General features: G+C 43.0%; 1 protein-coding gene across 6 annotated transcripts in view; it reads right to left on the reverse strand.

Annotated features, from left to right (window-relative positions):
- The window catches only part of INPP5D (inositol polyphosphate-5-phosphatase D), a 662,897-nt gene that overhangs the window by 45,262 nt on the left and 603,340 nt on the right, over nt 1–14,295 (reverse strand). For all 6 annotated transcript variants that reach the window (XM_069213774.1, XM_069213775.1, XM_069213773.1 and 3 more), the window contains 2 exons: nt 9,929–10,016; nt 3,960–4,067 (listed from right to left, as the gene is read on the reverse strand). In XM_069213774.1, coding sequence (XP_069069875.1) covers nt 3,960–4,067; nt 9,929–10,016 — 196 coding nt within the window. The remainder of the gene's footprint in view (nt 1–3,959; nt 4,068–9,928; nt 10,017–14,295) is intronic.

Below are 14,295 nucleotides of genomic sequence, written 5' to 3' on the forward strand. Positions count from 1 at the left end.
TGCCCATAAAAGGAACATCAGCACATATATGTTATGGCAGGAAAGCAAGTAGGAACATATAACCCCACAAGGTCCATACTAAGCTCACAGAGCAATTATTTCCTAAAGAGTACCTGTTTTCCTGAAGAAGTGGAGCATGGGGGCCCATGACACTCCTATGTGCACAACAGGGGCCACGAGGTGTTCCTGGGGGAGAGGGGTGGTCTGCACCCTCTCCTATGTGAGAAATGACCCCCTCCTGGGGATTTCTGTGGGGGCCTCCCTTGGCCTTCGCACACTCTCTGACAAAGGTGGGGGCCAGGCACGGCCAAACAACCACAAGATTAAGTAACTGGGGAGATCGCGCCCCTGAGGCAGTGGCCGGGGCGAAAGGAACTCTCCTTCCACTCCCGTGCCCTGCGTGGTGCAAAAAGATAAACCGCCTCACGGGAAGACCAACCTCTCGAGGCGGGAGTCCCCTCTGGCAAGGGGGAAAGGATCTTGTGTACGCCACAAGCTCGTCTAGCGCCTCGCTCTGCTCCGGGAGCAGCCGCACCCGACGTGGTGCAAGTGCTGCTCTTCAACTCCTCCCGGGCCACGCAGTGAAAGTTGGAAAGACGCGGTAGCCTGGAAGTGCCCCGGGGGCACTTTCTTCAGTGCATGGCACCCCGGGGGCACCACGTCAAGTCTGCGTACTCCGCGTACGTCTTCTTTTCCCTCGTGCCCCAGGGGCATCTGCAGAAGCGCATCTTCGACACGCTTGGATTTTTTAATGGAAAGAGAGCCCGGGTCGCAGCGGTGAGGCTCACTCCGGTCCCAAGGCAACGCGCTCCCCGGTTCTACAGGCACAGGAGAAAAAGCGCTTTCAGGGCGCTTGGGGCCACAATGTAGAGCGCTCTCCATGCTCTACACAGAGAAGGGCAAGGCGCTTTCAGGGCGTCGCCTGTTAAACAAAGATGCTCCTCCTGCACTACTCCCGTGCAGGGAAAAATAGAGATATGGCAGAAACAGGGGCCACAGCACCCAGCTCCTGGAGACCACACATGAAGGCACAGGTGGCAGGGCCCAGACCCAGGCCAGCACCAGGAAGATACAGTTGGTGACAAATCCTTCTGGTGACCCAGGAGGTCACAGGTCAGCACAACAGCAGCAGTCCTAGGCGGTTCCTGGGAGGTCCTTCCAGCAGCACTCTGTATCCAGTTCCACGTATGTTTCTTGTTCAGAGATGTCCCAAGAATGTCTAAATTGTGGGGAAAATTCCCCTGTACTTATACTAAGTTTTCAGTGTGTTTTACAATGGGGAGGAGAGGGGTTTCGAACCAGTTACAACTGGTTCTGGGAGTGCCCTTTCTCTCCTCCAGGCTCCAAACATCAGTGGGGGGTAAACAACCCTATTGTGTGAGGCCAGGGCACATCCTTTACAAATGCAGATGTGCCCCACCTCTCCCTTCTCTCAGCCCAGGAAGGCTTTACAATATGTAGATGGACTTCTTGTGACACCTCCACCCTCCCTGTGTTCAGGCTGTCTGAAAAGTATGCACAAAGCCCCAAATGTCAGTCTGCCCAGACGTGGATTGGAGGCAAGCTGCAAAACACCAAAGTCATAAGCACAGACAAGTGCGCACTTTCTAGAAGTGGCATTTCTGTGATAGTAATAAAAAATACACCTACACCAGTAAGCAGCATTTCTCACCACTATCACAACCATACCAAACATACCTACTTTACCCCTCATGAATCAGACAATACCCCTTAAACATAAGGCAGGGCATTTCCAATGTAATCCTATGAGAGGGCAGCACTCACAGCAGTGAGACACCAAGTTAGGCTGTTTGTCACTACCAGGCCAGGCCACGCAATCATGGCACATGTCCTGCCTTCTACATACATGGCACGGAGACCACAGGGCTAGCTAGGGAGTACTTTAGGGGTGACTTACATGTAGTAAAAGTAGAGTTCTGGGCCTGGCAAGTAAATTTAGGTGCCAGGTCCCTGTGGCAGAAACTGTGCACACAGGCCCTGCGCTAGCAGGCCTGAGATAGGTTTGACAGGCTACTTCAGTGGGTGGGGCAAGCAGCGCTGCAGGCCCACTAGTAGCATTTAATTTACAGGCCCTGAGTATAGGGATACCACTTAACAAGGGTCTTATAGGTAAATTAAATATGCCAATTAGGTTTAAGCCAATCATACCAATTTTGTAAGGGAGAGCACATGCACTTTAGCACTGGTTAGCAGTGAAAAAGTGCTCAGAGTCAAAACGTCAGCCAACAAAGGTCAGAAAAACAAGGAGGCAAAAAGCAAAAAGTCTGGGGAATGACCCTGTAAAAAGGCCAGGTCCAACACTATGCAATTCCTTATTAAGAGTAACTAGAGACTACACAAGTCGCCTTTAATAAGGAAATTAGAGGAAATTAGAGACAGGCTTTTACAGAGAGATTGCCGGGTCCCATGTATGATAATCAAATAATTCTAAATACTCAAATACTCAAACCCTTTTAAAGAAAGTGGCTGTCTTTTTCAAACAGATGGTTTCTCTGACACCTACTCTGCAATTATCACAAATAACAGAAATGAACAGAAATGAAGCAGGCGATTAAAATCTCTCCAAGTGACAATATTTTTGTTTAATTATCTTTGGCAGAATCACTAAAACAGATCCTGTAGGAATACCACCACATGCTTTGTTATGGTCAAAGTGATTTATCATTTCAAAATTATAGGGGATATGCAATGAAGTGATTTTTGCCTGGAGTAGTCCATTTCTTCTTCAAAATGTCATGGTCCTCCCACAGTGAGGAGTGGGTGGCAGGCTGCTCTCTGTCCCTCTTTATTCCAAGGAAGAGATGAGCACCTTGATACACAATGGACTTGTTTTCTGTTTTCAAGGTATTTGTCAATGGGCTGCTGAAGTTGTTCCTCTCCATCATAAAGCCTGTTCCTAGTTGGAGATTAAGGGGCTTATTTAGAATTTGGCAGAGAGGGTACTTGGCCGCAAAAGTGGTGAAGTCTCTTTTCTACCAAAATAATGACTGACGGACTGCTCTATTTGGGATCGGGCAGGCTGTCATGTTTCCACTGGCAATGACTCTCCTGGCACACACCTTGGACTGATGGCCCGGGTGAGTTTGGGGCGTTGGCCTGAGCAACTCAGACCATCCACCCTATTTAGAGCAGACGTTCCAACAAACATTTGTTCTGGTTTGGTACCACCAGGAAGAGTCTGGCAGTCCTAAATTGAAAAAATATAAAATGACCCCCACCCAAAAAACTATTGGCACTGATAACCTTGTTTATAAAAAAAAACTCCTACTTTGGGAGTTTGTTTTTGTAAATCAAAAGGTTTGCTGAGTGGCCTCATGAAATATGGCAGCAGATTAACAAATTTACAATCCCTTCAGATGAGGCGATGTAGCAGTGACTCCTTTAAAAGCACCACCAGGAAGAAGGAGACCTCTAAATATGGAGGGCAGTAGTATTTCCACGGTTATTACCTCTATGGTCTGGAAGACAACGGGTGGCCTGACAAACTCTAAATGAGGTCCTAAATTTCTCCTGAAACCCGTTCACCTAAGCCTCATGTTGGAATTGCACATTCTCTAGCCATTATCAGAAGTAAATCTGCATACGTATAAAGTGTTGGAAAATACCAGCGAATCAATGGTGAATATCTGCAAACATACAAGTTCAATGATTTTTCCAGGTGGATCCGCCAAGGCACATCCAGCATCTCTCCCCAAACACTGGATTTGTGAATATAGAAGCTCCACTAAGCTGACAGTATTTCTATATTGAAAATTCCCAGCTGTGAAGGTAAAAGTCCTCACTATCTGACTTTGCCCAAGTTGTAGTCCGATGCACAAAAACCTTTTTAAACAGCACCCATTATTTACACAGCCAGGAAGTTATGCTCTCACTACCTCAAATGATTCTGTCTCATTCACTAAAACAGCAACATACAGTGAATGAGCTGAGACAATTACCGTGTGTCCTCATCCTTCCCGAACATGTCCATGGTATTCTGACCAGTCCCACGTACACGTGCCAGGGATGCGGCCTCCTCTGCTACTATTTGAGAATTTTTGGGCTTCCTATGAAGATAAAAACACACATTTTAAGGTGACGACATGAGGCAGAACCTCAGATAACTGTGCATGCAAGACATTTTTATGAGGAAGGGTCAGTCCCTGCATGGCAAAGGAAGTACAGAAAACACAACTCTTAGTACTGGATTGAGGGGAGAAAAATATATAGATAACCCCTTAACACACATCAAGTTTGCACAAAATGAATGGTCAGGGTGAGTGATACCTGAGTACCGTCAGCTTCCACTCCTTGGTGGCAGGTGCAAACGTTGTTCTGTTTGTGTTGTGACAGTATCCCTTGGAAGGAAGAGGTCAAGGCAATATTTTAACCATTTGGGATGACCAGTTACTTTCCATGATGGGATCAGAAGATAAGGGACTGCTTTATCTACTGCGAGGGGAACCATACTTAATCGACTTTACCCTTCTAGTTACAAGTAAGGCTGGGACTATCCTTTGTGATGGGGGAAGAGGGGTGGGGAAAAGATAGAATCGTCCTACAGTAGAATAAAGGAAAATCCCTCCTTATTTGTGAAGACAGAGAATCACTCTTAACCACTTATCTTCCTATGAATCAGCTTTTATCACTTTTAAAAAGGAAGTGGGACTAAATAACAGGGAGTGCAAAAATCAATCTCTTTTTTGACAGTGGGATAGCCTAAAGGATTTTAGTCAGACTGTAAATCTATCTATCTATCTATCTATCTATCTATCTATCTATCTATCTATCTATCTATCTATCTATCTATCTATCTATCTATCTATCTATCTATCTATCTATGTTCTCCTCCTGTTGAAGCATGACAATTTCATCACATGATGTGATATTTGAGTGAAATCTGCAACCGCTCATGATCAACTCTCAGGTGACTGATATCTGGTCCTTAAGTCTTAAAGGCACAGTTTCACAAAAGATACAAAAAAGGAACAACTAGCCCTGAGGTTCTCGTCTGCCTAATAAACAAATGTAACATAGAGAAGCCAAGAAAAAAGCTCATGTGCTTGCTACACTCTCAAGATGCTACAAACTCTTTTAAATAAAGAAAGAATACAAAATATTAAAGTAAATCAGCCTACTTAAAAAGCATCACATCAGCAAAAAAACTTGATTGAAAAACTCTAGTTCAAACACGCATCTAAATCAATCCAATAAACGTCATTCCCCAACCAAGGCTTTCTAAATTCTTCACTGAAAAGCACTGTAATTAGACAGGACATCACTAATGTGAGTCTAACCCCTCCCTATCCTACATCCACATAGTGTAGCACATGAACCAGGGGCGCTGTACTCACCACTGGCAGCCCCATCACTAGATCACAACACCCTCAGTGACTTCCTTGGGGAAGTGAGGTTCTATCCCCACTTTTCCTCACTTTTAGGGCACTGTCCCCAACTCTGTATCACATTCTTGCTTATGTCGGAGAGTCGACCTGAGCCCCTCCAAAAATGCTAAGTTACAGGATTTGTGAATCTTGTGCCCAATTGCTGCTGTACTCACCAAATGAAATGCACTTGAAATTGTTCCAGCTTGTAAGGGCCGCCACCCTGTCCTTTATTAACTTTAAGCTACTGAAAAAAGTAACACCAATATCAACTGTTACTCGTGCCTTTACTTTGCTAGCATTAGGCAGAGCTATTGGTCAGTTTTGCAAGCACATTGGTTCACGCTCAGTCAGTTCGATTAATCTGCTGTCCCTCCTTCATCGTTCAAGAGATTCTGTTCATTTTTTTTAAAAGTCTAAGGCACCTTCGGCATTTACGGATATACAGTAGAAAGACTATTTGGTACACACTGCTGCATATGCCCCAAATGCAAATAGGTTCCATAATTTTGTCTTCACCCATAAGTGCCCGCGACGGGCCTCTCTCTGCCTTTACATCTCTGGTATCTGTAAGACTGTGTTCTCGCTATAATGCCCCCAAAGGAATAACAAAAAAGTAGTGTCTTAACAAACCTAACCCCCAATTCTTCGCAAGCCATCTGGAAGTTTCATTGAATAAAGCACATTTTTATAGTCATCACAAAAATCCTAATGCCAGTGGCAATTTTACTCACAGAAAGTGAGCGTTGCAAGCCTGCTTCCGAAGAGAAATATTGTTGTCTGGTTCTGACTCCTAGTGCAACTCTGGCCTAGGCACAGTATTGAATAATATTTTTGATCTATGGACTTTCTGTCCGTTGTACATATAGAACAACCATCTTTTACTTTTGAGTTTAGTCAGCCAGACAGTGTTTTCCATTACCCAAACAAACCGAAGAAAACCAACAGCCCTCTCACTGAGGGCCAGATGTACGAGTCATTTTACCGATGGGGCGTTTGCAACCGGTAACATGCTTTTTGGCATTTTGGGCATATACCAACGGCAAACTGCGACAGGGTAACTTGTTACTGAATCGCATTTTGCTTTTGCGATTTGGTATTAGGAAGGGGCATGTTTAGGGCGTCCCTTCCTAATACCAAATCGCAGGGCCATGTGTGAATGTTTTGCAACCAGAATGTGGTCGCAAAACAATCATACTTTACGGTCTCCGTGAAGGAGGTGGTAACCCATTCACAAACAGGAAGGGGTCACCAAGGGACCTCTTCTTCTTTGTGAATAGGGGTACCAACATTTTTAAGAGCAGGCAGTGGTCCCACAGACCACTGCCTGCTCTTACAAAATGAAAAGAAAACTTTTTATTTATTGTTTGAAATGCATTCCATTTTCCATTAAGGAAAACGAGCTGCATTTAAAAAAACAAAAACTGCTTCATTTAACAAGCAGTCTCAGACATTGTGATCTGCTGACCCCAGCAGGCCACCATCCCTGTGAGCACCTGCCATTTCAAATGGGTTGCAAATTGCGACTAGCCTCATGAATAATAATGAAGCAGGTCCCTTGCAACTCGTTTGGGAATCGCAAACAGTGTCTCAGAAACTTTTGTACATCAGGGTTTGCAACTCGCAATTTGCGAGTCTCTAAAAAGCGCCAATTGCGAGTCACAAACACTGAGGGTCATACATCTGGCCCCTAGAGTTACTGCCCCTTATGTGGTAAATTCAACTTTGCATGTAGCTCGGTTTCATAATAGAATTACATCATTCCCATCCACTGATATACCTTTTTTAAGACATTTGGGAAATGTCTGTTCGTCTAAGGTTGCCATTACCTATTGACACACATACTTTCACTCATTCAGGCCTAGCTGTTAGCATGATGGTTATGTCTACATGAAAAATGGTTCCACCATCCCATAATGTAGCTTCAATCACGGTTCCTGATGGCCTATCTTCTCCTATAATAATTAGTGGTCTACCTCTTACTTCACAGTGCCAAAATCTATTTAAGATGATGTGTTTGAACACATATAATTACTATATACGGTAGGTTTTTAGCCTCCCCTCACACAATTGAAGAACGCAGGCCCTATAAGGTATGGCAATCTCACAAAATGTGTTTTACTGCATAAAATGATGTCATTGATACACCATCCAATGTTCGTGCAAAATGAACACAAATCCCACTGATGTATAGAGAAACGTATTCATGATCCAGTGGTTGAAGGGGCAGTGATAAACAGAGAAATCAAAAGGTTTTGAGAACATACACTGTCCACGGAGGGCTCAACACGTGTTAGCATTATGTAGAGTGGCAGTAGGAATACTGTCCCTAACCATCATTTTTCTTGTTTATTTTTAAAGTCCATGTGTATTTCCTTCCACGAGAAGTGACCTCCACTTTGTTTACTTTTCAGTGGTCATCATCCACTTAAATGGATGTTGAGTTTTGGCTAAACTTTTACATAGATTCCTGAGGACAGAGGGACCTTGGACGAGCAAATCTCATTAGAGGCAAACCCAGAAGAATTCAATGTTGGGTAGTCACTAGTAAAATCAATGCAATGTATCTTAAAACTCAATGGGCTAGATTGTGGAATAAATATAGACCAAGATGGAGATATGTGTGAGCACACCAACACACTAGAGCTATTCTTGGCTGGTACTTCTCCCCATCTTGGCTTTGATTAACTTGGTGATTTAGCAAATTAAAGCACTGACAGCCACATGCCATGACATGGTATTTGATAGAGATGGAAGATGTTGAAGAGTTACCCCAGGATGCACCCATGCAAAGATTTATGCTCTATGCATAACTTCTTGAACTATGATTGTTTTTTAACTGGGAGCCCCTGAATGGTCTGTGTTGCAAGTGCAATAAATGAAGATTTCCCGTATCTTAGTATTCTTGGTATTAGGGCTCTTAACATTATTTAAATGATACCTTTCAGGCTCTTCATTTGACTTTGGAAATAAATTAAATTTAGTACGATAGGGCTATGATATCATCATATGTAAATAAACAAACTATTCAATGTTGCATTTTTGTGGGTTAACACCTGTCTGTTCACCTGAGTAAGTACATAACAACGATTTCCTGCTCCTGGCTTAATGTCCTGATAAGCAGGTCCTTGTTTTCTTCTCAGGTTAGTTCATTTCTCTTGTCACTCTTGGTTAGTTCAGGAACCTGATGGACATCCAGCTCAGTTTAGGTCTCTGTTGTTTACGATCTTGTTCAGTTTCAGGCCTTGATTATCTAATTGGTTATTGGGTGTCCCTGTCTATTAACCATATAATTTCCTGGCACTGCCATCACTGCTCCACTTCTTAGTCCTTGTCACCTTAGGTCATATCCCTGCTACAGTACTCTTCCCTTTGGTCTGAAGATTTCATCCCATCTCTTGCATTGATTAAACCTGGCTCATCGCTGATCCATCTACTTTAAATCAAAATCTATTCTTGTCCCCATTTTTGCCCATAGTGCAAAAATGGTCACTGGCCATGGTTTGCATTTCCACCTGTCTATAAAAGCTTATGGTACCTCCTCTGAAAACGAACCTCCATGGGTCCTATCACTTTAAGACAAACTAGCCTCACCCAGCTTCTCCTTACTCGGGCCACAATGATCAAAAATGGATAACCACTAAGTTACCCTGCTTCCTAGAAGAAATGAGTGTTCCCAAACCTTAGGACTGAGACGGACCTAGTCCCGCCTTTGGACAAACAGCAGTATTACCTCATTGTCCCTCGCTTCCCTTCCTTACAATAGTGAGGCAATCCTGCGTCACCAGACACCCATACCACATGATCCTTCACGAAATAAATAGACCCCCTCTCCTGCATGTACCATGTAACCCGACACAACTTGAATATGTTTGCCTGGATATCTGAAAGGGCGGGATGTAATGAATAGAAGCAAGGGAAGCGGACTCTGAGTAAGCAATTACCGGTAAGTAATAGAAGCATTATCACAACATTGATGCTTTAGGACCTCTTGGCAGTGTTTAACACCATCAACCATTACAGGCTTTGTAATAGTCTCCAGAAGTTGGCCATACTCTGGGGTGTCCTGGACTAAGTTGAACTCCTCTTACCCAAAAGGTTGTAGCAGGGTTAATTTCCCACATCGACTGGGAGTGCCTTCTCTATCCTAATGTGTTGCATTATTTATTCATAAAGGTCACGTTTACAGGGTGGACCTCATGGTGCTAAAATAACAGCGTGATCCTGGCTGTGACAAAGAAATAAAGACAAACTAGGGAAAACGAAATACAAATGGACTGAGTTGTCTCTTGAAAGGGAGGTGGACCTGGATAGGCTGCAGTACCATAGCTGAAGTACCATACTGTTTCTGCTACTGACAAGTTCCGTGGCTTGACTGACCAGCTGCTACTTACATTAAGCAAGATTTGCACATAGTGTTTTTCACATTGCATTTTGCTTCTTCATTGTTGTTTCCAAATTGTACTTCCTCTAGTGTTCCATTCTTGGCACATAGGCACCCACTAATCCTGCTGGTTTCATTTTTATTAATTTAACCACGCTACCTGAAAGTTTGTTCAGTGAGTTGGGTGCCAGGGACTTTGACATGCTTCCGTCCTCCTATGGGCTCTTCCCGCTCAATCTTCACAAAATCTACAGAGAAGGGAGAGTAGGAATGACAATTAGATATCAGGGTAGAGATCAGGGTAGAGATGCTGTAGAAACACAAATCTCACATAAATCAGTGGGAAATCTAAGCTTAATTCACACCTCTAACAAAGACCACACAGTATATGAGACAGGCCTAGCCTCCTTTCTAATGAAATGTAAGACAAGAATAAAGGGGCAAAAAAGGAACCACCATCCTGTATGTAGTGGGAATCTACACATCTTGGAGCTGATGCCTGGCTCTTCTGCTGGCACCTTGGAGAGTTTTGGAGTTGGGCTAAAGACTCCATTGACTGAGACACCTCCCCCTCCTTCTCCCCCCTCCCCTCTCTCTCTTTCTCTCCCCTCTCCCTTTCTCTCTGTTTCCCCCTCTCCCTCCCTCTCTCTCTGCTTTCATATGCCGAGTTCGGAGTCTAGAGGCTCTCTAACACCCTTGGGCCCCAGTACCATTGCACCACCATTGGTAGTTATGACCCCATCTGCGAGAGGAGAGAAAATGAACAGCATTTAATATTCACATGTACAAGGATATCGACAAATACATTCCTGCTTATAACACAATTATGCAGCTCGATTCACAATTGACAGTATGCTCCTGTGGGTTTAATTTTTCTTAGAATGCACAAGAATTATTTACCACCTATGCCTATCAGATAAACAGAAACACGGGGCAGGCAAGAAGATATCCCAGTAGTTATTGGGCTGGATGTTGGGAGAGACACTGCAGAACAGCGCTTTCCATCAGTTGCAGTTAAACCTTGTGACTTACTCTGTATGTAATTATGTTCAGAGGCTTCCTCTGCTTGCAGAGTGAAGTATTTTATTTTCAGGCCTGCCCCTTTACATTCCCTTGCTTGTTGTAGAATATCAGTATTCTGATTAAATTACCATCTCACCACTCTGAATTGCTTTACTTTTATACAGTGCTTCATGCCGCTTATAAGCGCTGTTAATAACAGTTGCTATTATTACCCACTTTAATTGTGCTCCGTTTATTAGGTTTGGAAAGATGGAGTTGGCCTTCCCAATATTCAAACTTGTGACTCAGTTGACAGCAGTGAGTGCAAATCTATTGAGCTATTTTGCTGTCCCTGACTCAAATTATTTCTTATATTGCTGTTCTGTTTCAATGCAAGTATGTATGTATGCATGCAAATATATTCGTATAGCACAAAAGCTTGTTGTGCAGCTACCATGACCTAAATAGCAGGCATAGGCTGAAATATTTATTCAGGATTGTTTATAATGAGATAGATTATTCAGCGGGGGCTTGTGGGTTTGTTTATAACCTGTAGGGAAGTACTGTTCTCTATAGCCGTGGATCTGGAGTTTATTTCTGAATAGCTGTAGGGTGGGAGCAGCTCTGATGTAGTTGGAAGTGTTCTTCCAGACTATAGGGAATAGATGGAGAAGGGATGCTTTTGGGGATTTTCTTATTTGCATTTATTTGTTTCACATCTGGTGAGATCCTGACTCCATGTGTGGGGCTGGCCACTTGAGGTGATTATTTGCGAGCTAGGTATGCAGGTTATAATTGCTGGTGACCTTGTGAGTGATGTTACTGGTACTACAGTTAATGCGGATTTGGAGGAGGGCAGTGCATTTTGTTGAGTGTTGGGGTTTTGTGGACAAACCTTCCTATGATAGAATGTGCTGTTCAGTCCACAATGCCTTTCAGGTGGATCAAAGTTGTATCGGGGGGGGGGGGGGGGGGGGTCACTGTGCAGTGTTGCTTTCTTCCTGGTGAGACAGGACACTATCTCAAACCGTTGTCCTGAAACCAGTTCCACGTAGGAAATGTTTTACTTTTTTCAGGAGGTAGAGATGGCTCGATACTGGCTTGGTTTTGTTGGTGGTGTTCTTTAAGGTAGATGTCTGTGTCAATGATGAAGTCAGGGGATTTTGCTTTGAGAGTCACCTGAGGATTGTAGCCATCCAGGGTCAGGTCAAACTATAGAATTGAATCTGTGATTTATTTGAGACTACTGATGACCAAGAGGAACCTGTCTTGGTCGGATTGGACTTTAGGCGAGTATAGAAAATGCAAGAATCTTGAGCAACACTAGAGATAGTCTAGAAATAAAACAGATCATTTAAAATAAAAAGAAGAATTGAAAAAATACCACAAAGCTCTGAGATTTACGAATTATTATTTCATCCAAAGAACTGATTAGAATAGCAGCTCCTCGAAATAATTATTTAAAATTGTGAAAGAGCTTGCCCAGCTGACCTGTATATCCCAATCGATTCTCCCCAGAGAGGCCCACTGTGAGGAAGTCAAAAATCATTTTACAGACAAAATTACAAAGATCTATTCATTCCTCGAGACCCAACCATCCACGGATGAATTTCCATGGAATTCTATGGGCCCTCACCCAGATGCTACTACCCATTTGGGCGCTTTCAAAACAATCATGGAAGAAAAGGTAATAAAGCTGATGACGGAGGTCAAATCTGATACCCCTCTTGATCCCTGCCCTCCTTTTATCTACTCTCGACTGGCCACTATACTATGTCCTCATTTTATGCAAATTTTTACCCAATCCCTTTCAGAGGCAATGTAACCAGAAATTTGGAAAGAAGCAGTATTATTACCCTTAGCCAAAAAAAGAAGAATCAATATTTCTATCTTTTCCAAATACCGTCCAATGTCACTTCTTCCCCATATTTCACAAATTTTGCAAAATCGATTGAATAGTCAGTCAACTATTTTTTTAGGAAATAACTATTGGAACCTTCTCAGACTGGCTTTCAAGCAAAAATAGCACTAAGTCTTCCCTGTTAGCTGTATTGGACACCATCCAGCCCTGATCCTACTTGACCTGTCTGCAGCCTCCAATACCATCTCTCATAGTCTGCTGATCAACAAGCTTCACAAAATTGGCTTACGTTTGAAATCCCTACAGTGGTTTGGTTCTTTTTTAAAGAATTGAATGCAGTCAGTCCAGCCGGATACTTTCAGATCCTGTTTTTACACATCCAAATACAGAGTCCTTCAAGGCTGCTCTTTGAGTACAAACTCTCTTTAATGTCTATGTTTCTTCATTGGCAAAACTTGCAAGGAAATGGGGGTTTGAGGTCTATTCTTATGCAGATGACACCCAGTTGATTATGTCACTGGGGAGGAAACAAAATGAAACCCGAGGGAAGTTAATTGAGTGCCTCTATGAAGTGGCAGGATGGATGACATATCACTGCTTAAAACTAAATGCTGACAAACAGTGATCCTGCTATTCGGTGGGGCCCATCCGATTTGGGACATCTCCTGTTGGCCGGACTCACTTGGGTATATGCCCACTCCCAAAAAATCAGCAAAAAATGTCAGATTCATTATTGACGACTCTCCTTCTATGCAGGAGCATGTCAAGACCACCTGTGGTAAATGCTTTGGCATCTTCAAACTCTTTGGAAGGCTGTTTAAGTGGATAACAATAGTCTGGTGAAGAATCATAGTCCAAGCTCTTATAACAAGCAGATTGGACTATGGCAATGCCCTACACGTGGGCATGGCTGATTACTTCTTCATGCAATTACAGGTAATACAAAATGCTGCAGTGAAACTGGTTTGTAATAGGGACATATTCAGTTTGTCTTCGGCTTTCTTGGCAACCTTAATTTGGCTTTCAATGTGAAGAAGAGCCATTTTTAAACTTCTAGGTCATGTTCATAAGGCACTGCACAATACTGGGCCTAAAACTCTACAGGCTAGGGTTGAATTTTATAGGCCCATGTGCAACTCAAAATGCTGTGATCTAGCTCTAGCCAAAGCTAAACAAATAAGGTAAGTCAAGATAGGCAGCCGTTCATTTTCATATATGCTTGTAGCCCAGTGGAACTCTTTAACTCTTGATCTCCTCTTTACTGACAACGATCTCTGGTTTAGAAAAAAATGTAAAACCTGGCTTTTTTCGGGATAATGTTCTTCCTGTATATGATCCAAAAATCAGCATTGTTCTCACAGTTGAAAGGATAGGGAGCTTGGTAATAAGTGTTGTGTTCAATAAGAGCTATAAATAAATAAATAAGTACTGTAAGTACTGTAAATAAATATATGTTGTAAGAGATTGAGAAAGGTTTTTGAGCTGAGTGTTGTGAGCAGAGGAGATTTTCAGCTAGACTGAAATTCAGTCCTATTAATCTGGAGCTGTGCTAAAACATGCTTTCACAACTAATTCTTAAACATGTGCATGCCTTTTCTGTGCCATTGCAGAGTAGTTCTCACTCAGTGGATGGTCTTAGTTGTACTAATTTCCAGGTTTTTGCT

The sequence above is a fragment of the Pleurodeles waltl genome, chromosome 11, assembly GCF_031143425.1.
Source record: "Pleurodeles waltl isolate 20211129_DDA chromosome 11, aPleWal1.hap1.20221129, whole genome shotgun sequence".
NCBI lineage: Eukaryota > Metazoa > Chordata > Amphibia > Caudata > Salamandridae > Pleurodeles > Pleurodeles waltl.